At 58.0% G+C, this 22,015-nt stretch overlaps 8 protein-coding genes across 8 annotated transcripts; 5 read left to right on the top strand and 3 right to left on the bottom strand.

Annotated features, from left to right (window-relative positions):
* Positions 1–614: 614 nt before the first annotated feature.
* PSEUBRA_001702 (Zinc finger, ZPR1-type) lies at positions 615–2,300 on the top strand (the record flags this gene model as incomplete). The annotated part of the gene is made up of 1 exon (XM_016434897.1): positions 615–2,300. The coding sequence occupies one exon, from the start codon at positions 615–617 to the stop codon at positions 2,298–2,300; it is 1,686 nt and encodes a 561-aa protein (XP_016293617.1).
* A 140-nt stretch (positions 2,301–2,440) lies between these two features.
* PSEUBRA_001703 (Cyclophilin-like peptidyl-prolyl cis-trans isomerase domain protein) lies at positions 2,441–4,144 on the bottom strand (the record flags this gene model as incomplete). Its single annotated transcript, XM_016434914.1, has 1 exon — positions 2,441–4,144. The coding sequence occupies one exon, from the start codon at positions 4,142–4,144 to the stop codon at positions 2,441–2,443; it is 1,704 nt and encodes a 567-aa protein (XP_016293618.1).
* Positions 4,145–5,007: 863 nt separating this feature from the next.
* On the top strand, positions 5,008–7,779 carry PSEUBRA_001704 (SPX, N-terminal; the record flags this gene model as incomplete). Its single annotated transcript, XM_016434906.1, has 1 exon — positions 5,008–7,779. The coding sequence occupies one exon, from the start codon at positions 5,008–5,010 to the stop codon at positions 7,777–7,779; it is 2,772 nt and encodes a 923-aa protein (XP_016293619.1).
* Positions 7,780–8,035: 256 nt separating this feature from the next.
* On the bottom strand, positions 8,036–9,337 carry PSEUBRA_001705 (Histone-binding protein RBBP4, N-terminal; the record flags this gene model as incomplete). Its single annotated transcript, XM_016434924.1, has 1 exon — positions 8,036–9,337. One exon carries the CDS (start codon positions 9,335–9,337, stop codon positions 8,036–8,038), a length of 1,302 nt encoding a protein of 433 aa, XP_016293620.1.
* A 1,092-nt stretch (positions 9,338–10,429) lies between these two features.
* Positions 10,430–11,191, top strand: PSEUBRA_001706 (Nucleosome assembly protein (NAP); the record flags this gene model as incomplete). The annotated part of the gene is made up of 1 exon (XM_016434898.1): positions 10,430–11,191. One exon carries the CDS (start codon positions 10,430–10,432, stop codon positions 11,189–11,191), a length of 762 nt encoding a protein of 253 aa, XP_016293621.1.
* A 3,678-nt stretch (positions 11,192–14,869) lies between these two features.
* On the top strand, positions 14,870–18,481 carry PSEUBRA_001707 (uncharacterized protein; the record flags this gene model as incomplete). Its single annotated transcript, XM_059464697.1, has 1 exon — positions 14,870–18,481. The coding sequence occupies one exon, from the start codon at positions 14,870–14,872 to the stop codon at positions 18,479–18,481; it is 3,612 nt and encodes a 1,203-aa protein (XP_059320808.1).
* A 205-nt stretch (positions 18,482–18,686) lies between these two features.
* PSEUBRA_001708 (Calponin homology domain protein) lies at positions 18,687–20,534 on the bottom strand (the record flags this gene model as incomplete). Its single annotated transcript, XM_016434922.1, has 1 exon — positions 18,687–20,534. The coding sequence occupies one exon, from the start codon at positions 20,532–20,534 to the stop codon at positions 18,687–18,689; it is 1,848 nt and encodes a 615-aa protein (XP_016293623.1).
* A 488-nt stretch (positions 20,535–21,022) lies between these two features.
* Positions 21,023–21,817, top strand: PSEUBRA_001709 (Prefoldin beta-like protein; the record flags this gene model as incomplete). The annotated part of the gene is made up of 4 exons (XM_016434910.1): positions 21,023–21,089; positions 21,224–21,314; positions 21,463–21,595; positions 21,731–21,817. 4 exons carry the CDS (start codon positions 21,023–21,025, stop codon positions 21,815–21,817), a joined length of 378 nt encoding a protein of 125 aa, XP_016293624.1.
* Positions 21,818–22,015: the final 198 nt, after the last annotated feature.

Genomic DNA, 22,015 nt, shown 5'->3' on the forward strand with positions numbered 1-22,015 from the left:
ACCGGGTTGCCTACTCCGCTCGAATCAGTGACCCAGCTCGGGATCATCGTCACCCAGTCGAGAGCGCGCCGGAGGACAAGAGCCAGCGACAGACGCTGCGAATGCGCTTGCAGACGTACTGACAGGGTCTCTCCTCGCTTGACCGTGGCCAGGCTGCCGAGTGAAAGCAGATAACGTGCCGCGGGGAACCGTAACGCTTGCATGCTGCTTCTCGAAACATCCGACAGAAAGAGGGTGTCTCGTCCTTATCGTGCATCGAGCACGGATACCGCAGAGTCAGCTTGATCGGTGTGTCACTGATCATCTTGTGTCGCTGACGGAAAAGTTGACGTGGCTGACGGTGAGGCGCGTGATCAAGGGGTGTTAGACCGACGAATGGCAGGCAATCACCCGATGTGACAGATCAGACAACCGATTCTGGTCGAATCAGCTAGAAGAAGCACGTCCAAAATTTTGGAAACCCACTCGAGCTCCACACAGCACGGACAGAGGTGGCGCAACAGATTTTTGAGGTCACTCGACATCAACACCTTCCGGCTGCCACTTGACCACACTCTCTCTGCTACCACCACTGATCAACTGCTTGATCTCCAACTCCTCTTCAACGGCGCTCTATGAAACGAACGACAGAACCATCCGAAGGACCGCTGCAAAAGAGACCCAACACTGAGCCCACCCTTTCCGCCGACGACGACGTCGAAATCGCCGACGCTCCCACCATGTCTTCCACAACACAGCCAACCGCGCAGGACTCCAAGGACTTCTTCAAGCCCATCGGAGACTATGTAGCCGACGACGACAATGCCGTTGCTGCCACCACGATCGATGGTGAGGGCACGATCGCCGAGCGCGAGCAAAAGATGGTTGAAGAGATCCCCTCGCTCTGCATGGACTGCCACAAGGAAGGCATGACCCGCATGCTCCTCACCTACATTCCCTACTTCCGCGAGGTCATTGTCGTCTCGTTCTCCTGCCCACACTGCGGCAACCGCAACAGCGAGATCCAGTCCGCCGGTCAGATTCAGTCCAAGGGGTGCCTCTACACGGTCCACGTCACCAACGTCGCCGACCTCAACCGTCAGGTGGTCAAGTCGGAACACTGCACCATCAACATTCCCGAACTGCAGATCGAGATCCCACCAAAGAAGGGCCAGCTCACCACCATCGAGGGCGTCATCTCGGACACGCTTCGTGACTTGGAACTTGACCAGCCGTTGCGAAAGCACATGCAGCCTGAGGCGTACGCCAAGATCGAGGAGGTATGCAACAAGTTGAGAGACATTCTCGGCGAGGACAAGCCAGCGGAGGATGCCGAGGTCCAGGACGAGGAGATCGGCTCGTCGGGTCTGCGCAGTCTTGGTCCTGTCGGTGCCAGCTCATCGTCGATGAGCGCCGAAGAGAAGGCCAACCGCAAAGTGCCACCCTTCTCGATCCGCCTCGAGGATCCTTCCGGCAACTCGTTCGTCGAGTTCATGGGCGATGTGTACGGGAAAGGCATGTCGGATGCCAAGTGGAGCAAGCGCGACTTCCCCCGAACCAAGGAGCAGAACGAGCTGCTCGGACTTGCCCATACCGACGCTACCGCTGCTGACGACGTCCACACCACCGGCTTCGACAAGAACGAAGGCGAGACGGAATTCGACAACGAAGAGGTCTACACTTTTGCCGGTGTCTGCTCCTCCTGCAACGCGCCACTCGAGACACGCATGAAGAAGGTCAACATCCCTTACTTCAAGGACATCCTCATCATGTCGACCAACTGCGACAACTGCGGCTACAAGGACAACGAAGTCAAGAGCGGCGCGGCCGTCTCTGCGCAGGGTCGCAAGCTGACGCTCAAGGTGGAGGACAAGGAGGATCTGTCTCGTGACGTGCTCAAGTCCGAGACTGCTGGATTCGCGATTCCCGAAATCGACCTTCATCTGTCGCCCGGTACCCTCGGTGGTCGATTTACAACGCTGGAAGGACTGCTGCAGCAGGTGTACGACGAGCTCTCGGAGCGCGTGCTCATGCGAGGAGACTCTTCCACCCAGGCATCCAACTTTGAGGGCTTCCTGGGCAAGTTGAAGAGCGTCATTAGTTGCGAGACGCTGCCGTACACGGTGATCTTGGATGACCCGCTGGCCAACTCGTATATCCAGAACCCCTATGCGCCGGATCCGGACGAGCAGATCGTCGAGGAGGTCTACGATAGGACGTATGATCAGAACGAGGATCTCGGGTTGAACGATATCAATGTGGATAACTACATGGAAGAGGAGGATGCGGCGCCTGCCACGACGACGACGACAGAGGCTTGATTAGCACCTGCCATGCTCGCATATGATCTCTTGCAATGCTATCACTCTAATCGCCCGTTCTCGTTCATTCGGTCTACATGCTCAGTTAATCAGCTGCAGCTCACGCGTTTGTTGAAGGTTGTGGTGATCTGCATTCGATGCTACCATCCTGAAAAGTCACCGAACCCTCCAGCGGTCTTTCTCTTCTTCGTGCCGCTATCAGCTGCGAAATTGGATCCGTTGCTCGTTTCTGTCTTTGCCTTCGTCCCAGCTCCAGCATTGAGATACTTTCCAATCGACGAGTTGGAACTGGCTAGCAACCCAGCCTCCTTTGACCTCCTATCTCCATCCCCCTCCGCCTTGGTCGGTAATTCCGTTCCCAGCCAAGTGGTCCTATCCGCCTCTCTTCTTTTCCTCTTCTCCATCCTCCTGATGTTGTCTGGATCCGTCGGATCGTTTGCCTTTGCGGCCTGCTTCTGCTTGAGCTGGTACTTTTCGAACGGATCTTCCGTCACGAGCACGTCCTGTATCCTAATCTTCCTCAGCGGTCGGTCTGTCCCTTCTTCTGACGGGATGCTCTCTAGCGCCGTCAGCGTCTTGTCCTTCTCTCCGTCGACCAGTCTGCCGAACACGGTATGCTTGCCGTCCAAATGCGGCACCGCTCGGTAAGTGATGAAGAACTGACTTCCATTTGTCCCCTTACCCTTATTCGCCATGCTGAGCACTCCCCTTCCTGTATGCTTCTCCGCTCCCGGCTCGTCATATTCATCCCTAAACTCGTGGCCCCAGATACTGCTTCCGCCCCTTCCCGTCCCTGTCGGGTCTCCACCTTGGATCATGAACCCGCGGATGTTGCGATGAAAGATGGTATCGTCGTATTTGCCCTGCTTGCACAGCTGGAGGAAGTTGTAGCATGTCTTGGGCGCCTTATCGCAGTGCAGCTCGAGGTTGAGAGGGCCGGCATTGGTGGCGAGACGGACGTAGGCCTTTTCGCGCGGGCGCCCGCGGATGTGCTGGAACATGAGTTCTTCCGTGTCCAGGGTGATGCGCTCGATGGCGGTGCGCGGGGTGAGATGCGAGGATGTGAAGCTGGCTGCGGTCATTCCGGTGGATGCTCCTGTGGCTTTGTTGCGCGTGTAGGCCGAGGTCGTCTCTTTCGTTGCTGGGGAGTGTTGGGGCTTGGACGATGATGCGGATGAGGTAGGTGTGTCGGACGACGTGCTGCCTCGAAGCTGGTTGATTAGCTTTTGTGCACTGCCACCCAGGTTGACCTGCTCCGAGCTGTCGATGCCCTTGTCCGCCTGACTCAGCGCCAGCCCTTGCTTGACATGATGCATCGAGCTCGGATTCCTCTCCTCGGGCCGATTCGGATCTTGGATCGTGATGATGTCCGCCTTGGTAAACGCCTCATCGGTGACCAGGTCCTTCATATACTTTGCCTTGACATTCAACCTCTGCACGGTATCCCACAGGAAGACATTTCCGCTCTGCCTCACCGCCACCAGATGCGAATGCTGATCAAACTCTTTGAAAGAGACGGGATCGTGATACCTGCCCTGCTCGTTCTTAAGAAAGTGGAGCCGCACCACATCGTCCAGCTCGAACGGTCTGCCGGTGACCGGATGAACGCCGAACTTGCGCAAGAAGGGAATGAGGCTGGTCAGCTCAAATGCAACGCCACAGTCGGGCGAGCAGACGGGAATGGACCAGGGCTGGAATGAGATGGCGCAGCAGTCGAACGAGACTGGATGGAAGGTGGATTCTTCCAGTCCACCGACTTTGCCGGAAGAGGCGCCGTGGGAGCCGTAGACGCCTGAGTGCTCGGCAGCACTCAGAAAGGGTCGGTCGGACTTGCCGTGACCCATGATGAGGCGATGTGACCTCTGAGCAGCCCGGTCGGTGGCTTCCGATGGTGGATGGTCGGGTGGGAGGGTGTAGCAGGGCTGACTGTGCAACTTTTGGTCGATCCTGGACCCTTGCTTTTGTGGTTTAGCGATTTAAGAGCTTTCGCCTCCACTGCATGCCAGCTGGGCTGGCATCGGCCGTATTTCTCCGTTGGCCAAGCCCACCAGTGCTTACATGTTGCCTTGAGCTTCAGCGCTTCGTGCAATCACTCAAGGCTGAGTCAAAGACGGTCGGAAGAGGCCGAGGAAGCATCTGAGATGAGCAAGGCTGTGAAGGCTTAAGGCGCTGGCGTCGCTCTCAGCCAGGCGAACAATAATCTCGGCATGGGAGCGCGGCTGACCAGACAAAGTGGAATTTTGCAGGCCGAATGCAGCAGCACTTGGACCAATCAGTGAAATCAATCGCATTTCACTGGCCTTCTCTCCTCATCGCCTGCTTTGCTGCACCATTGTTCCTCTTCTACGTTACTTTTACGCCTTCTGTCCCTCTCTCTTCCTTGCAAAGGCTCGCACTCTCGATGTGCATGTGCTATCGCTCTTCGTAGCACATTCTCGACACCTGCCCTGCTCAGGGACGCTCAATCGTCCCTTGCATGGATCCTTCTCACCGCAACAGCCTATCTGGAAACCATCAATTCCGCTCTTCAGGCTCACCATCTCCCTTGCGCCCACGCTCGGCACATCGGCCCTCGCACGACTCAGACCAAGGCGAGCTTATCCTGCTTCAGCCCGTCGGTCCATCTCGGAGCTACCACGTAGACACAACTCCTAGATCATCGAATCTTGCACGAAGCGTGCAGCAACACCTACAACAGCACGGCGCCATGAAGTTCTCGCACAGTCTCCAGTTCAACGCCGTCCCAGATTGGGCGGACAAGTACATCTCCTACTCGAATCTCAAGAAGAGCATCTATTTGATGGAAAAGGAGCTCCCTTCCGTTCCCAACGCTCCATATTCTGATGTCGAAAACGAGTCTTCCGGGCTGCTGCAGGATGCCGATTCGAGCGACACAGATCGCGCCTTCGTACCTCTGCTCGACAAGGAGCTAGACAAGATCGTCGAATTCTATCTCAAGAAGGACACCGAGCTGCGCGGCGATCTGCAGCAGCTCAAAGAGGATCTCGAGAGAACCGAGAATGAAGACTTCGAGGACGACTCCGACTTCGGTAACAGCGACGACGATGAGGACGATGACTTGGTTGATACGGTTCGCACCGGCAAGGCCAGCACGAATCGACGCCCTAGCATCGACAATGTCTTCACACAACCACATATGTACAACGAAGCCTCGCGCCAGGAGCAACGCATGCGCGAGGGTTCAGGTCCGTCTCGCTCACGCAAAGACAGCCGCACCAACCTCGAAGATGGCAGCGCTCCTGCTCGCCCTTCTAACAACAGGAAACGATCCAGCCAGCTCCTAGACCAGTCGGCGGAGTCGGCGGATATTGGTCCGGATGCGTCTGGCTTTGCAAGGAGGGCTCGAAGCGGTTCCAATGCCAGCCAGTCTGGCGGCAAGGGCCGTTGGGGCAGCATCTTCGCCAAGAAGCCGGTTCGACGTCGCTCGCTCGGTCTCATGCTCGCTGGAGACGATCCAGCCAACAGCGAAGCGCCTCCAGGCTCCAGCGAAGGAGGCGATAGCAGCTACGGCGCCAACGATACCAAGACCATGTCCATTTGGACCGCCGAGAACGACTATGCCATCGACATGCGCATCACCTTCAAGAAGCGCATCACCGACATCTTCGTCGCCATGTCCGAACTCAAGCAGTTCGTCCAGCTCAACGAGACCGGTATGCGCAAGATCCTCAAGAAGTACGACAAGATCACCAAATCGGATCTCAAGGATCGCTACATGAATGACAGCCTGCGCACACAGCAGCCCTTCACCGCCGAGACCAAGCGCAGCCTCGACGAGTGCATCGAGACGCTGATCCAACTCTACGCCAAGGTGGTCACCGGAGGTGACATCGGTGCCGCTAGTCAGCAGCTCAAGACGCATTTGCGCGAACAGGTCGTTTGGCAGAGAAACACGGTCTGGCGAGAGATGATCGGTATCGAGAGGAGGGCGCAGGGCGCCGCGCTCGAGAGGACCGTCATGGGTTCGGGCAAGAGGGACGACTACGAAGCCAAGAAGCCTTTCAGGTTGCGCACCCCGTGTGGCAGCTTCACTGTCCCTTCCTGGTTGAGCATGAGCACGGTGCATCTCATCATCGCTTTCACCGCCTTGGTCGCGCTGCTCAAGGCTCCCGGTCTTCGCTTCTTCAACCGCGTCGAGGAGCAGAACTGCCTTGCTATGCTCGTGTTCTGCACCATCCTCTGGGCCACGGAAGTGATTCCGCTGTTCGTGACTTCGCTCATGGTGCCTCTCCTCGTCGTGGTGCTTCGAGTCGCCCGCACCGACGACGTCAAGGACCGTCGCATGACCGCGCCCGAAACAACGAAGTGGATCTTTTCGCAGATGTTCGCACCCAATATGTGCCTGCTCCTCGGCGGTTTCACCTTGGCTGCCGCTCTGTCCAAGTACGGCATCGACAAGATCTTGGCCACCAAGATCCTGCGCCTTGCCGGCACTCGTCCGAGCATCGTACTGCTGGCTCACATGGGCGTGGCTTGCTTCGCCTCGATGTGGATCAGCAACGTCGCTGCGCCCGTGCTCATGTACTCGCTCATCCAGCCTATCCTGCGCACGCTGCCGTCCAAGTCGCCCTACGCCTCGAGCCTGATCATGGGCATTGCGCTCGCCTCCAACATTGGTGGGCAGACCTCGCCCATCGCCTCGCCGCAGAACCTCATCGCACTGCAGTACATGAAGCAGCCCGTCGGATGGCTGCAATGGTTCGCAGTCACAATTCCGGTCTCGGGTCTCTCGCTGGTCGTCATCTGGCTCATCCTGCTCTGGTCCTACGGTGCCGGCAAAGGTACCGTGATCAAGAAGCTCAACGAATCCCGTGACTCGTTCACCAAGATCCAGTGGTTCATCTCGGCCGTCGCTATCAGCACCATCGCGCTCTGGTGTCTCGAGAAGAACTTTGAGTGGATTGTGGGCGACATGGGCATCATCGCCATCGTTCCTATGGTCCTCTTCTTCGGCACGGGCATTCTGACGAAGGAGGACTTCAACACGTTCCTCTGGACAGTGGTATTCCTCGCTATGGGCGGCATTGCGCTCGGCAAAGCCGTAACCTCATCGGGACTGCTAGAGTCGCTCGACGATCTGATCCAAGAGATCGTCAAAGAGCTGCCGTTGTGGCAGATCCTCATCGCCCTCCTTTCGATCGGGCTGGTAGTGGCCACCTTCATCAGCCACACCATCGCCGCCGTCCTTCTGGTTCCCATCGCCGCCCAAGTCGGAGAGTCCCTCGCCACCCCTCACCCCCGCCTCCTCATCATGGCAACCACCCTCGTCGCCAGCGCAGCAATGGGCCTCCCCGTCAGCGGATACCCCAACCAAATCGCCGTCAGCATGGAGGACGATCTCGGAGACAGGTACGTCAGCGTCAAGGACTTTTTGCGCGTCGGCGTGCTGGCTAGTGTCGTGGCCACCATCATTGTGGGCACCATCGGCGTGAGCATCATGTACGCTTTGCAGTTCTGAGTGCGGTGGAATAGAAACGTTTGCAATTCATGTTCAGCTGAGACGTCGATTGACTAAGGTTGTGTGTTCGGATGATCATCTGAGGATGCGCACCGTATCCTAAAGCGCAGCACACCTTCTGCTTCGAAAACCTCGTCCTGAGTCGTTGTCTGGATCCTCGCACTGAGTGATGTGGCACAACCTGCCTTCTCACAGTCTCGCACAAACAACTCGCAATCGATGAGAAACACAGTGAAACACAAGTTGCATTCAACCCCTACTCGAGGTCCTCGGCGCTAACCTCCTCATTGCCCGTATCGATCACGGCCTTACTCGGTCTCCAGACCATGACGATGTTATCCTCTGCAGCACTGGTGAGTGCCCACTCCATGTGTGGGCTCCAACCCAAATCCGTCGGACGACTGGTATGACCTCCGTGAACAAAGATCAATTCGGGTGGGCCATCCTCTGCGTCCTCGGGGGTCTGTTCCATGCCGATCTTGCTGAGATCCCACACGTTGACCCTCCTGTCCGCGCTGGCGCTCGCCAGCACCGTTGGGTGGTGTGGACTCCAGCAAACGCTCAAAATCTCGTCCGTGTGAGACTCGAGCGAGTGGAGCTTGACTTTGAGATTGCGCACATCCCACACGGCGACGGTCTTGTCCGACGAACCGGTCACCAGGATATTTTCGTTCTCGGGACTGAACGCGAGGGTGTTGACCTCTCCCGTGTGGGCCTCGACGCGATACTTGGGGGCTGAGGGCGACTCGCGCGTGTCCCACAGCAGAAGCTGTCGATCATCTCCAACCGAACCGAAGAGCGATTCGTGATGATGGTGCCATGCAACGTCTTCGACGATCGACGTGTGACCCGTATACGTCGCCGTGGGTTGCAGGGTATTGTTCCCCTTGGTGTAGTTGTTGATGTCCCAGTGGCAGACGGTTGTGTCCTCACTCGCAGCCAGGATGTGCCCCTGCTTCAGAGGGGACCAGGACAACCCATATCCCTCCGCCTCCTGCCCTTCCAGGATGATATCCGGTCGACAAACCCCATCCGCACTCGGCGTGTTCGAATGCTTCGTTCGATCGAAAACATACGTCTTGCCCGTCACCGTCCGCGTCGCAATCAGATCCGGATTCTGAGGACAGTACCGAGCCCGGTTGATCTCGCCATCGTGGTTGATCTTTTGCACCACCGTCAATCGCGCGGTCGTCGCGGAGTAGGAGCCAATCTCGCCCTTGTCCTCGTCGTACTGCTTGAGGTCGAGTCGGCTCTCGGCAGAGTTGGACGGTCCGTCGGCGCCGGTGTTCGGAAGCTGGACTTGAGCGATCTGGAGGTAGTTCTGGTCCTGACCGGATGTGTGCGTGCCGAGAAGCAGACGGTGTTGCGTGTAGGACTGACCTGCGGGGGACTCTTTGTCAGGGAACCATTGGCATGTTAGGGAGGGCCATTCGAGTGCGTGAGTGACAACGAGGTCGTAGAGGAACGGAGAGTTCTTCTTCCAAATCTTGTACTCCTCGTTGGAGAGTTTCTGCTGCGCAATGGCGGCTTCGTCCTCGATGAGGTCGGAGGCGTCCATCTTGGGTAGCTTCACAGGGTAGCTAGGATTGGATTGTTGTGCCGACGATCGTGAACGCGATGTGTGATCCAAAGCTGCAGAAACGGATGAGCGCTTATGCCTCGACGATGTTAGGAGAGAGGCGGCGACGACCAAGAAGGATGGGGAAGAAGGAAGGAGTCGGCAGTGGAGGGCTGAGATGGCGCCAACGCTGATCAGTCGCGGGCATAGAAGAACGACGAGGCTGAGCTGCCTGAGCGCAAAGTAACAGACTCGCCGCGTAGGCTCGGCTCACGCGAAGGACTGCCCGTTTTCTCGGGCGGATCGCTGGCCTATTTTCGGCGCACAGACTCGCGTCGCGTTGAGTGTGTCGGATCGACAGAATTCTTCCTGCTGCTGGAACGCGTTGCAATTCCTCAAGGATGGTCACCAGGCTCGTATGAAGCTATTGACGGCGCAGCACAACGACGTTCTTGTGCTGCTTCATGTTGAGCAGCGCACTCGTTGAGCACAGGTCGAGCACAGGTCGAGATGATTTGACCAACGACGTAAAGATTGTGCGCTGCAGAGCACACTTCAAGGAGCCAAGAGGGAAGGCGGACCGGCGGAAGCTCAGAACGCTTTGACCATTGGCTTGCTATGCTGCATAGGTACTATGAACGTGCTCGGCCGCTGAAGCACTTCAATGGCATTCATCATTGTCTTTGGCCCAGCAACTCCTCCAGCCTGCACACGAAGGCAAGATCTGATGAATGGCTCTCTGTAGCGAGGAGACGATTGAGGTTCACATGGTGACGTCCGTGCGCCTGCCAAATTTTTCCTTCAGGAGCATGCACAAATTTTGTCACCCTTTTGCCACCTCTAAAAATCTGATGCACCTGAGCTGTGTTTGCAGCATCAGGAAGAACTTCCAACTTTTTTTAGACGTGCTCGCTGCCGAAATTTTAGACTGCCTTCTGCCGCCGCTGCTGCACGTTTGGAAGAACGGCTCAACTTTTTCTTTGTGCTTCTGACAGACGCTTGGATCACAAAGCCTGGTGATCTGCTTCACTCAGGCTTCCTTCTGGACCACAACCATCCGTGTCACTCCTTTCATCAAACACATCTATCACAATGACCGACGCTTACCGATCGCCCGAGGCCAAGACCTTCACCGACGCTCTCCAGCAGAAGGTGGACGCGCTCAATAAGGACTTCCGCAAGGCCGATGTCGAGCTCATCAAGCACGAGCTCAAGCTCAACGCTCCCCTCTACAAGAAGCGTGCCGACATTGTCTCGTCCGTTCAGGACTTCTGGTTCCAGGCGCTGATCAATTGCATGGCCACCAACGTCTACATTGACGATGCGGACCACGAGGCGCTTTCGTACCTCTACAACGTCGAGGTCGACCGCGACATCGAGGACCCCCGTGCGGCTACCATCACCTTCAGCTTCCGCGAGAACCCTTACTTCTCCAACGAAAAGCTGGTCAAGAAGTTCTCGCTGGTCGACGGCGCCAAGTCGCTCGAGGACGAGTTCAACTTCCTCGAGGAGACCAAGCCCGAGAAGACGCAGATCGACTGGAAGAGCGACGACAAGAACCTCTCCAAATTGAAGCCTACCATTGGCGGCCCCGACAGCGACGACTTTGAGCCCGGCTCGTTCTTCTCCACCTTCTTCGAGAACACTGATCAGGAGGTCGCTGGCGGTATCGGCCACGCGCTCATCATGGACTTCTGGCCCGGCGCCATCGACTTCTACACTGGCGCTGACGACCTCGAGTTCGACGAGGACGACTTTGACAGCGAGGACGAGGAGGACGAGGAGGACGATGACGAGGACGACGGAGAGATCGACCTTGAGGATGAGCCCCCGAAGAAGAGGGTCAAGGCATAAGTCTTGTCCGCTCTTCAGCCGCTCTTTTCTTTCTGCCTCTTCTCTCGGATGTCCCGTCACGCTCTGACTGTCTCGATCATCGATACCTTCCACAGCAATGTCGCTGTCTTTCTCCCTGGCCTTAGCCAGTAATCTGCTTCCGTTGCGTTGCTGCCCTTTCCCTGCTCCATCACTCGATCTCTGTAGAACTCCATCTTTGTTCTGCGACGCTCACCTTTCGGCTCACTTGCAAGAGCACCTCGCAAGAGCGGTTCCAGTGCGGTCAGAAGCGCGCGTCCGTGTACCAATACCATTCATCGTCTTCCCATATGATCTCAGTTCTGTGTTCTGCCTCCGTGTTCCAAGGCTTGCCTGTGCTGTTTCTTGATGCAGGCATCGGTGTGACTTGCTTCGGTCAATCAGACCCGATAGTGGACTTTGTGCGTCCGATCGATCTGGCCACACGTTCCGCACGAGAAAAGCTCACCGTCGTCCTCGACCAACACCTACCCCTGTCGCTTTCATCTTTGGTCCTCTGACTGGCAGCCACCGAAAGCGTGCGGCTTACTCAACACGGCGCTCAGAGGCGGTGCACGATGTGTCTCAATTCGGCTGATAGACCACACCTTGGACCGCCTCGATGCGGAACCTCTTAGCACCAAGTAGGCCTAGTTAAGGCGTTGTCTTGACCGCATCTTGGTCTCCGGGTTTCTGAATTAGAGCTGACAGGGTCTGCGCTAAGGAGGCAAGGTGGGGAATTGGGCGGCTATGCGTAGGCGAGAGACAAGGGTGCGTCTCACTGCAGGGCTGATAGTCGGATGATGAGCCGAGGTGGCGTTGACAAGCCGGTACGAGCAGCCAGACCAGCGAACCGGTTGCGACGAAGGTGGGAAGGGTGGGGAGGATGGTCAGGGGCAAGCCCTGCGTTGGAAGCGAGCGTAGGACGGGCTTGCCGAAGGGTCAGGAGACACGCCAAGGCTGACCACACACGCTCCCGACGACACGGATGCGGAGTTGAAATGGACGAGATGTTGCCACCGCTGCGGCCGGGTCGATCATGATCGGCCTGCAGTGCTGAGCACCATCTTTGGGCTGCGACCGAGATGTAGCCATGTCAAGGCGTAACAAGTAGCAAGTGGATTTGGAGCTCCGTCCGAATGCAGAAAGACGATCTCTCTCTCGTCAAGCCACAAAGTGGGAAAATGGCACTTTACGCGATGTTTCAATGCTACCGCGCCCAATTGCCTCGCGTCGCGCAGCGCCCGACTTAGTCCACACTCAGAGCCGAGACAGACAATGAAGCCCCTCTTTACTCCCCTTTGACCCTTGGCTCACTGCAACGGAGAAGCAGGATGCAGATCATACTCAGATTACCCCGCCCAGTGCGGGTCGGTGCGGTCGACGGCGGCTGCCGTGGGACCACCCTGCATCAGCCGCGCAGCACACCAGCAGCCACTGCCAAAGCGCGCCCGCACCGAATCCGACTCGCGTCCCGTCAGCATCCCTCGATTGCGGCAAAGTGGTCAGCAAAGCCGAGACTGAACAGTCATAAATCCCACGCTAGGTAAGGCGGTATATCGGTGCATCCGACCATCAGCTTCAGAAGACTTCAAAGTAGTGTTCCGGATGAAGCCAGAGACGAGCTCTGATTGCTCATTAGTCCAGGGCTTGCCTAAATTGAGTTGAGCTGCAGGATGGAAGAGCTAAGCGAGCTCTTGGATCGTCGATATCGCCTGATCTTTTTTCAACGCAGCTTCAACACTCTCTTTTATGAATCGAGACCGCTTCTCACTCATCGTTCTCACGATCAACGGCGGTTCCGACCAGCGGAGATGGAAGATGAATTGCTCGCAAGGGTCAACGATGAGAAGTCGGATGCAAAGAGCTGCATCGAATGGCGAAAGAGCCCCTGTCACGCTCGAGATGTGCATCTGCGGCTCCATCGGGGTTGCAAAAGGGCAGTCACAGGGTTGTTTGTGCTTGTGGGGCAGGCGCAATGAGATCCGAGAGGGCGGGGCTGAACTCGAGCCAGGCGGTCAGGAGCTAGTTTCACGTTGTCCCTGCGGCAACCGCACTTTGCCTCGAGAAAAGCGCAGGCGCAGTGTTCCAGCAGAGGGCACTCCAGGGTCTCCTCGTCTGACACACACGACCCTGAGCCATCCAAAGACCCGTTATTGCGAAGAGCGAGGAGAATTTGACGACAGTCGGAGTGCCAAAATCACAGACTCAAGCTCTGCTACCAAACATCAGCTGCTTTTCCGTCGTTGTGGGTTGCCGCATCGAAAGAATCAAATGCTTTTGCCTCAGCCCAAATGCGCTCGCCTTTTTGATGCCACTGCTGCACGCCTAGACTCTGACGACACTCGCTTAGGCGTCGCGAACAAAGGGCCTTTGCAGGCTGCACAAGCGCACAGCACAATTCAAGAAAAAAGGAAATCCGAATTTCCTTGCATTTTTCACCGCCTCTGCCTCTGCTTGCGGAGCTACAAAGTCAACGGTCAACCAGGAATGCGGGGTGATTCCGCAGACTGCTCCTTCGCTGTGTCGTCCTCAAAGACCTCTGACGCGGAAACCTGCTTCTATGAGATCACCATGGCGGGGCATCTTTTTGATAGAAGCCGGTTGCCTTCCTTTCGGGCCAATCACAGCAAGCTCTGTGCAGTGCATTCTTCTAGCTCTGCTTCGACCTTGCTTTTTCATCCAGCTCACGATCTCAGCCTGAGCCTTTGTTCCGCCACACCGTGTGCTGGATAGAAAGAGGCTAGCTAGGCTGTTAGCGATTTCAGCTCAGAGAGGGCGCAGGAAAAAGGCGGGTCAATTTCTGCTTGCGTCTCCGAAGTGGTTGCCTTTTTTTCTTGCGGTTTCAGACGAGCATCCTAAGCGAGGGTCAAAAGTGTTTCGATCTCCGCACTTTGTTACGCCCTCGACTCAGCTAGTGTGCTTCGCCAGAGCCGCAGGCAGGGCTTTGCAGTGTCACACGCTTGCGGTGCCTGCTTTCCCCCTCCCCCTTGCTGCGCCGCATCCTTGAAAGGGCTGAGATGGTTCATGCAGCTCAACCCTTTTCCAACTCGCTCGCCTGTCACGGGCAAACGTCAGCGGCCAATTACTGCCCCTTTGCGCGCCTGCACAATCTCGTATGAGCGAGCAACCAACCGGCTCCTTGGGATCGACTGAGCCTTCTTTTTTTTCTCCTTTTGCCCCGCAACACTGACGAGAGCCTGCTGCCGCTGCTGCAACGCCTCTTGATTCACTCGCTTGCACGCGTATCAGTGATGGTGAGCAATAGGGCCCAACAGCTCTGACACCCTTGCGCCGGTCGCCTATCCAACTTGAGCAAGACTGTCTTAGCTACGCATACCATGCACAGCGGATCTGCTTCTCTCGTCTCTCCCACCTACAACACTTTGGTATAAGACGAAACCATCTCGACGAGCGTCCACGCTGGACCCCTTTCGAGCCCTAAGAACTTCCTCCTTGGCAACCACTCCTCACCCGTTTCTGTACCTCACTGCACTTCGCTGCACTGCACTGACCTCGTCCTCAGCCGTCGATCGTGCATCCCCCACCCAGCACAGCCCTTTCCTCGCGCGGACAGACTGCCGCCGTGCAACCTCGCGCCCCGCCTCGTCTGAACCAGAGAATTCGGTACCTGCTTCTTGACCCACCTCTTCGGCGCCTCGCATCCCTCAAGCAGCCGCCATGTCCTCCTTTTATAACTCAAGGAAGTCTTTTGACACCTCGGATCGAGGCTTTACTCGCTCGCCCTTCTTCTCGGGCAAAACGAGCTCCCCACAAAACGAACTTACAGGCGGCGCCCCTCTGCACGCAATGATGGTCCCAGGTGTGGCCGTGCCGTCCAGCGAGCAAACCACTTCCGAGAAGCCTTCCTCCAAGTTCCAGGCTTTCATCGGCAGCAAGCGCGCAAAGTCGACCGCATCTCCTCCCAAGAAGGACTCGCGCATCATCTGGGCCGACCAGATCCGCAAGGCATCCCCTACCGCTCAACCGCTCACATACACAAAGGCCAGCGACCGCCTCGCGATGGCGGCCCCTCCCGCATCTCCTCCTGCGGACGCATCCCCTCCCAGACCGCGCGGTGGCATGCTGCGAAAGGCGTCTCTCGACCTCCTGCGCAGCTCGCCAGACACTGGACGAAGCACCACCCCGTTGCCGCCTGCTGACAGGCGGCCCAGCATCTCCGGCGGTCTGCTCCGCAAGGCTTCTCTCGATCTCTTGCGCAGCTCGCCAGACACGGGTCGAAGCACCACTCCTTTGCCCAACATCTCGTCGCCCATCATGACCAGCTCCACCCTCACTGCTTCGCCGGCCATGTCATCAAGACCGCTTCCCAGGAGATCCATGGACGCTTCCTGGAGCCGTCCTCGCCCAGAGCCGCTCCAGTTGGCGTTCAGCGCCAATCCCTTTGCGTCGTCCAGCCGCAGTATCGCACCGCTTCCGCTTACGCTGTCTACTGACAGCTTCTCTGAGGAGCTCTTCAACAGCTTTGGAAAGCGTGCTTCGGCGAGTTCTGGCTCTTCTGGTCGTGCACCGGGCCCTTCAGATCTTCTGGCAGTGGATCTGCCTCTGCTCTTGCAGCCGCAAGCTGGTGGGCCGCCTTCGATCGCCGACACTTACTCGGTTCGCTCGCGTCGCGATTCGTTGGCCAGCTCCATCGACCTCGATCCCGCCGTCCTCCGCACCCCTACTATCTCGGACAACCAGTGGCAGGCGCAGGTGCAGCAGGATCGTGCCGCTTTCCTCGCCGAGTACGGTCTGGATCAGGACGACCATGAGAGCGACACCGACGGCAGCGTCTACTCGAATGACGACGACGCCAGCGTCTCGCTGCCCTCGTTCAACCTATGCCCTCCCAACACTCTTCAGGAGTACGAGATGCCTCCTCCCGTCTTCCAGCGTCTCGATGCCGACTTGCTCTCGGTCAACGATCACGGCGATGGCATGAACGGCACCGGGCGCTTCATGCCCGAAGGTCGACTCCTTCCACCGCTCGAGATTGCCAGCCTGCCCCGGGAGAAGGAGGAGATGATCCGCAAGTCGCGAGCTCGCCTCATCAGCCCTCGAACCTTCAAGAAGGCTTTCTCGATCAAGCGCCGAGGATCCGACGACTCGCCTTCCGCCGATTCGACGCCCAGCCTTACTCACAGCAGCTCAGACGAGGCCAGCAAGTCTTCGGACGCATCTGTGCCCCCTCGCATGCCTGGCCTCGGTGACCGCGAAGCGCAGCGACGCTTCTCGGATCCTTCTTCCGAGGAGGGGCCGACCACTCCGACTGCGCCTTCCATGCCGATGCCGCTGTTCAACGATGCGCTTGACAAGGACACCTCCATGTCGCCCGTGTTCAGCAGCAAGGCCGCCTCCTTCACGTCCGAGTCGTCGCGCGGCGTCTCGTCGCTCAGCTCGAGCTCTTCCAAGCGACACCGCGTCGGCACTCCCGGCCTGACCAAGACGGCCTCGTCACTGTCCAAGGCTGGATCGGCAGCTACGATCGACCCGCACTTTGCCCGTGTCCAGACCCGAGCTCGCTCCAACGGCAGCATCATCTCGCAGACGCCTTCCGATGCCCCTTCGTCCAACGGACGTCGCTCTACTCGCAAGAGTGGAAAGAGCGGACGAACCCGCATCACCGACTCGATGCCCAGCTTCGCCCACTTTGGCAGCGCCCTCCAGGTCCCTGCCGTCAGCAGCCAGAGGCGTCCCTCGACACGAAGCACCTCGAGCGAAGACTCGCACAGCAACGCCTCCAGCAGCTCCAACTTCGACAAGGTCAGCGGCGGCTCTTCGGATGATGGCACCGTCGCTTCGTCCGTTCACAGCGTATCCTCGTCGCCTGTCAAGGGTGTCCTGCGCAAGCGCTCTCCGTCGTCGGCCGACTCGTCGGTGTCTGCCAGCAAGAAGGAGGTCTCCTTCGAGCTCCCCGCATCCGTCGACATCGAGACCGTCGACGAGATCCAGGAAGAGACTGAAGTCCTCGAGCACGAGCAGAAGCAGCGCAGTCGCCTCGCTCTGCCACCCATGAAGCTGCAGGTGCCCAAGAGCGATGTCGTCGAAGACGTGCAGGCTGCTGGTCAGAGCCAGAACGACATCGACATCACCTGCTTCCTGTCGACCTTTGGCGCCAACGTAAAGAGCGTCGAGTCGCTCGAGGTGCTGGACAACATCCACGCTGGTGCCTCCGACTGGCCCAGGCGCGAGGACTGGAACTCGCTCCCCGCCTACCTCGTCGCTTACGCCACCACCTTCCTCTCCGCGTACACGGACGACAGCGCGACGCTCGTCTACTCGGACGCGCGCCTTGCCAAGGACACAACCGTTTCTGCCCCGTCGGCTATGAGCCAGAACCCTCTCTTCGCTTCCATCGTGCGCTCGATCTACCGCATCGCGTCCTGGGAGCAGCCTGCCGTGTCCGCCGGTGTCTCTTCGGCCTACGCCTACACGTGGTCGCAGGGCAAGCTCGCCGGTGTCGGCTCCGTCGGTCTGGCGCTTCTCGCTGCGGTGCAGTCATCCTCTCAGCAGGACTCCACCGTGGACGCCAAGGAGCTCGGTGAGGCGTACTCCCAGATCGCCTCGGTCCTCCTCGGCTCAGACCACACCAGGGAGCGCGTGCGCAACCTTATGCTCTCCCGCTCGCCCAAGGCGTCGCTGCGCGTCATCCTCTGCCTGACTGCCCTCCTCTGCGGCGTGCACCGCTTCGGCAGCGGGCTCATCTTCTCCCTGCCCGGTCTGTTTGTGGGACTTGCGCTGTTCGTGTGGCTCCCTGCCATCCTGTGCCAGCCGAGCTGGGCACCGGAGTGGCTCAAGCAGGGCAACCCGCTCGATGCGTTGCTGCTGTACGACGTCCCCACCGACACGCAGCACGCGATCCTCACGATGCGACGTCGTGCGGCGAGTGGCGAGCAGCTCGTCCACCGCGAGGCGAAGGAGGGCCTGACGCCGACGGACTTTGACCACCGTGTCTCGCAGCAGGACCTCCTGCACGCGGGTGATGTTCTCGACGGCGCCTTCTTCGGCACGCACGAGGGCAAGCAGGGACACCTGGTCGTCCTGCCCTCCCGCGTGGTCTTCCGCGCCCTCACCGCGCCCGTCGAAGTCGTCAGCCTGCGCGACGCACTCAAGCACGAGTGCAGGATCTCGTTCGATGCAAGGCTCGAAAAGGTCGTCGGCCTCACCAAGGTCGGGACCGGGCTCGAGATGAGGTTGAAGAACGGTCAGACGTGCACGGTAGAGAACGTCCAGAGCAGGGATGAGGCGTTCAACCGCTTGTTGGCGCTCGCTCCGCAGAGGTGGCACTGAGTCGCGATTGGACTGGCTCGTCACTTTTTTTTAACATGAACACTTTCTTTTTACCCATCCTCGATGTGTGTCGGTCTGAAGTGTGTGAGGTGAGAGTCTGGTTCAGCGTTGAAACGCACGGCATGGAGCGGGTCAAAGGCAGCTCAGCGTCACACACGACGAGCAAAGGCACAAGGAGTACATTTTGTGATACATCCGCAACCGATCATTGAATGGCCATCAAACTGCCGACGAAGGTCAAGATGAGTCTCTGTCGCACCTCGACAATGTCTTCGGGGACCAGGAAGATGAGCGCGCCCAACTTCCTCGCGATGCTGATGGCGAGTTTGGCGTTCAACCTGCACTCGTCCTCGGTTCTTCCGCCGTTGACCAGGCTGTAGTCGACAATGCCGGGTCGGAGGGCGTTGAGGAGGTCGAGGAAGAAGACGGCGCTCTTGAGCTGACCATCCTTGAACGAGCGGATCTGGGTCGTTTTCCCACTGCCCTTGACCAACTTGTTCGCCCAAGCCACCATATCCGCATCGCTCACCCCGCGCCCACCTTTAGAGAGAGACGAGAGGGTCTTGGTGATGTTCAACCGCATCAACTGCCAGACCAACCCCAAGGTGAGCGTCCGGGTTCCATCGACAATGTCCGCACCCTGGATGCCGACGATGTGCATGTTGGACGCCTTTGCCAGGTCGACGGCGTAGTTGGTGTTCTCGACCGCCTTGAATCGACTCAGCTCCTGGCCCTCTTTCGGCTTGCTAACCCGTCGCCAGGTGACGCTGCCGGGGATGACCTTGTCAAACGCCTGCAAGATGACCGTCCCGTCCTTGAGATCTTCGAACAGGTTGTACACGCCCGGTTCGACGTCGAGCGAGTTGAGCCAGAGCGTGAAGACGCGCGCCTCGCGCTCGCCCTCGGCATCAAAGTCCTCGATCTCCACCGGCACCGCTTCCTCCAAGGGTTCCAGGCAAGGCCACGTGTTGAACAGATGCGCTACAAACGCCAGGTTCAACTTGGGGTTGCCCGCCACCATCGAGCCGGGAGTCAGATACTTGCGACACCCGATCGCGTCGGCTCGCTGCAATACCATCTCTGCGCGCTGCGTCACGTCCGTCTGCTGCAGGGGCGCTCGATCGCATTGGTCGGGTTTGAGCTGGTTGAGCAACACCGTGTAGTTCTCTCCATCGCTCACGTCCTTACTAAAGTTGGCCACGCGACGGTGCCAATTGGCCGCCTTGAGATGATAATTGACCCATCGCAACAGGATCTGATCCGGAGGCAGACGCAAAAACTCCTCCAACGTCTCACCGTCGTCCAACAGCCGGTAGAGCTCGGGATGGTTCTTGAGATCGATCTTACTCAACAGACCACGACGGATGATCTGCCATACGAGGCCGAGAATGAGGTGCTCCTTGCCATCGATGAGGTCCTGCGGGCCGATGTTGACGACGCTGCATCCGATGGCTTTGGCGGAGGTGATGACGATGTTGTTGTTTTCGGTCATTTGGAAGGCGTTAGGGGGTTTACCGGCTTTGCCAAAGTTGAGGACGCGCTCGTCGATGGTATCGGGCACCGAGTCGTTGATGAGCTTGCAGAGGACCAGGCCGTCGCGGCACTCGTCGAAGAGCTGGAAGGTGTCCGTGGGGATGGGGAGGCGCGAGCCGATGTTGGCGTCGCCAGCGAGGGAGGAGTTGATGTGACGTGTGAACTCGGTGCGTTCATCCTCGTTGATCGTGTGCTGCGTCGAGGAGGTCGCGCCCTTGACAAAGACTTTGCCCTTGGTCACCACGCCGGCGGATGCGTTGCGACCCGCACGGAGCTTGGCAGCAAGATCGACGTAGTCGTCAAGCTCGACGCGACCCGAAGCATCCAGGTCGACTTCCTTGAGCGTCTCGCGCACCTGATCGTACGATGCGTCGCCCGCATCCTGGATGGCCTTGATGACATCCTGTTTGGGGATGCTGCCCTTTTCTTCGACGTCGAGCGTGCGGAAGCGCGAGATGAGACCCATCATCTCCTCTTGCGAGAATTGAGGATACTTCCTCTGCAGCTTGATGGCCTCCATTTTGAGCTGAGTAAGGACTGCGGCCTTATGATCGATGCTGGATGGGTTCGAGAGTTGGAAGAAGGAGCGGAAGAATGCGATATCGGATGGATTGGCTGCACAGCCGAGGCCCTTTCTTCGACCCTTGCCCTGGTCCAAACGCAGGTCAGCGCCGAAGTGGAGCTGCAGCGGCAGAAGGGCTGTGTTCGTCCAATTCAGCCTGGGATTTCCCTCTCCGCAAGCGCTCAAACGATCTTGTGCATCATCATCGTGCGGCGAAATTTTGGTATAAAGATGTTATATCGTGGATTACCTCAAGACTGGAAATAAGTGCTCACGTGAAGGTGAAAGCTTGCTCCTCGAGAAGATGGAGTCCAACACTTGAACCCCTTGATCTTCACTTGGGCGATCATCTTGAACAGTCCAGCTCGCACTCGCACACAACGCCATTGACCCAACTTACAGTTCGCAGGGACAGCGAGGATCAACGCGGCCTCAATCATATTACAATGTCGTCAGCAGCGACACAACAGGCAGCGACCGCGGCGGGGCAGAAGAGGCAGCTGTCCGAACAAGGTGAGTCCATGGCAAAGTCAGACAGCGTGCAGTCTCCTGATTCGTGCCATGTCAGGAGCTGCAGCACCCGGAAGTTTGTTCAGGACATCCGCTGACCTTGTCTTTGTGTCATGCACGGCGTCGCACGCAAACAGAGGCGGCGCAAGTCTACCAATCAAGACGATCCGAGCTGCAAGGCATCGCATCCAAGATCGGCGAGCTCGAGGGCGAAGCGGATGAACACAAGTGAGTCGCTTCCCATGCATCTCATACATCTTCTCTCTTTCCGCAGACCAGCTGGTGGCTTCAGGAGAGCAAGTGCCCTTGAACGTCGCAATTGACCATGGCGCTCATTCTCCCTCTCTCTTACTACGATGATCTTGCTGCTCCACAGACTCGTCATCGACACACTCACAGAAGCGTCCAAGGGCGACCCAGATCGCAAATGCTTCCGTCTCATCGGTGGTGTGCTAGTCGAACGCACAGTCAAAGAGGTGCTCCCTGCGCTGCAGACCAATCTTGAAGGGGTACGTGCCAATTCCACTTCTCACATTTTCGTCCTGTCCTGCAACGGCTTTGCTGACACTGTCTCCTCTCATTTCCGTACGACTCTCTATACTGGACCGCGTTCGCTCCGGTGATATGGATCTCCGACCTTGCAGCTCAAGCAGATCCTCGAAACACTGCTGAAACAGTACAAGCAGAAGGAGGGCGAGTTGCAAGACTTCCAGCGCGAATACGCGAGCTGAATCGGTCGTCCGTTAAGCCTTGTTCAAACTTGACCCGTGAGCAGCAGTGGCCCCGGCACACTTGTACTTGTACCTGTACCTTCTGGCAAACATCAGCGCAACCGTGACAACGGTGTAGTCTCAACCAAATGCCTGTGCCTCTTCCAACGCCTGCATGGTGCGCAGATAAGGTGAGCTGATGCTATTCGATGTGAGGAT

Source organism: Kalmanozyma brasiliensis (assembly GCF_000497045.1).
Source record: "Kalmanozyma brasiliensis GHG001 unplaced genomic scaffold PSEUBRA_SCAF15, whole genome shotgun sequence".
NCBI classification, from domain to species: Eukaryota; Fungi; Basidiomycota; class Ustilaginomycetes; order Ustilaginales; genus Kalmanozyma; species Kalmanozyma brasiliensis.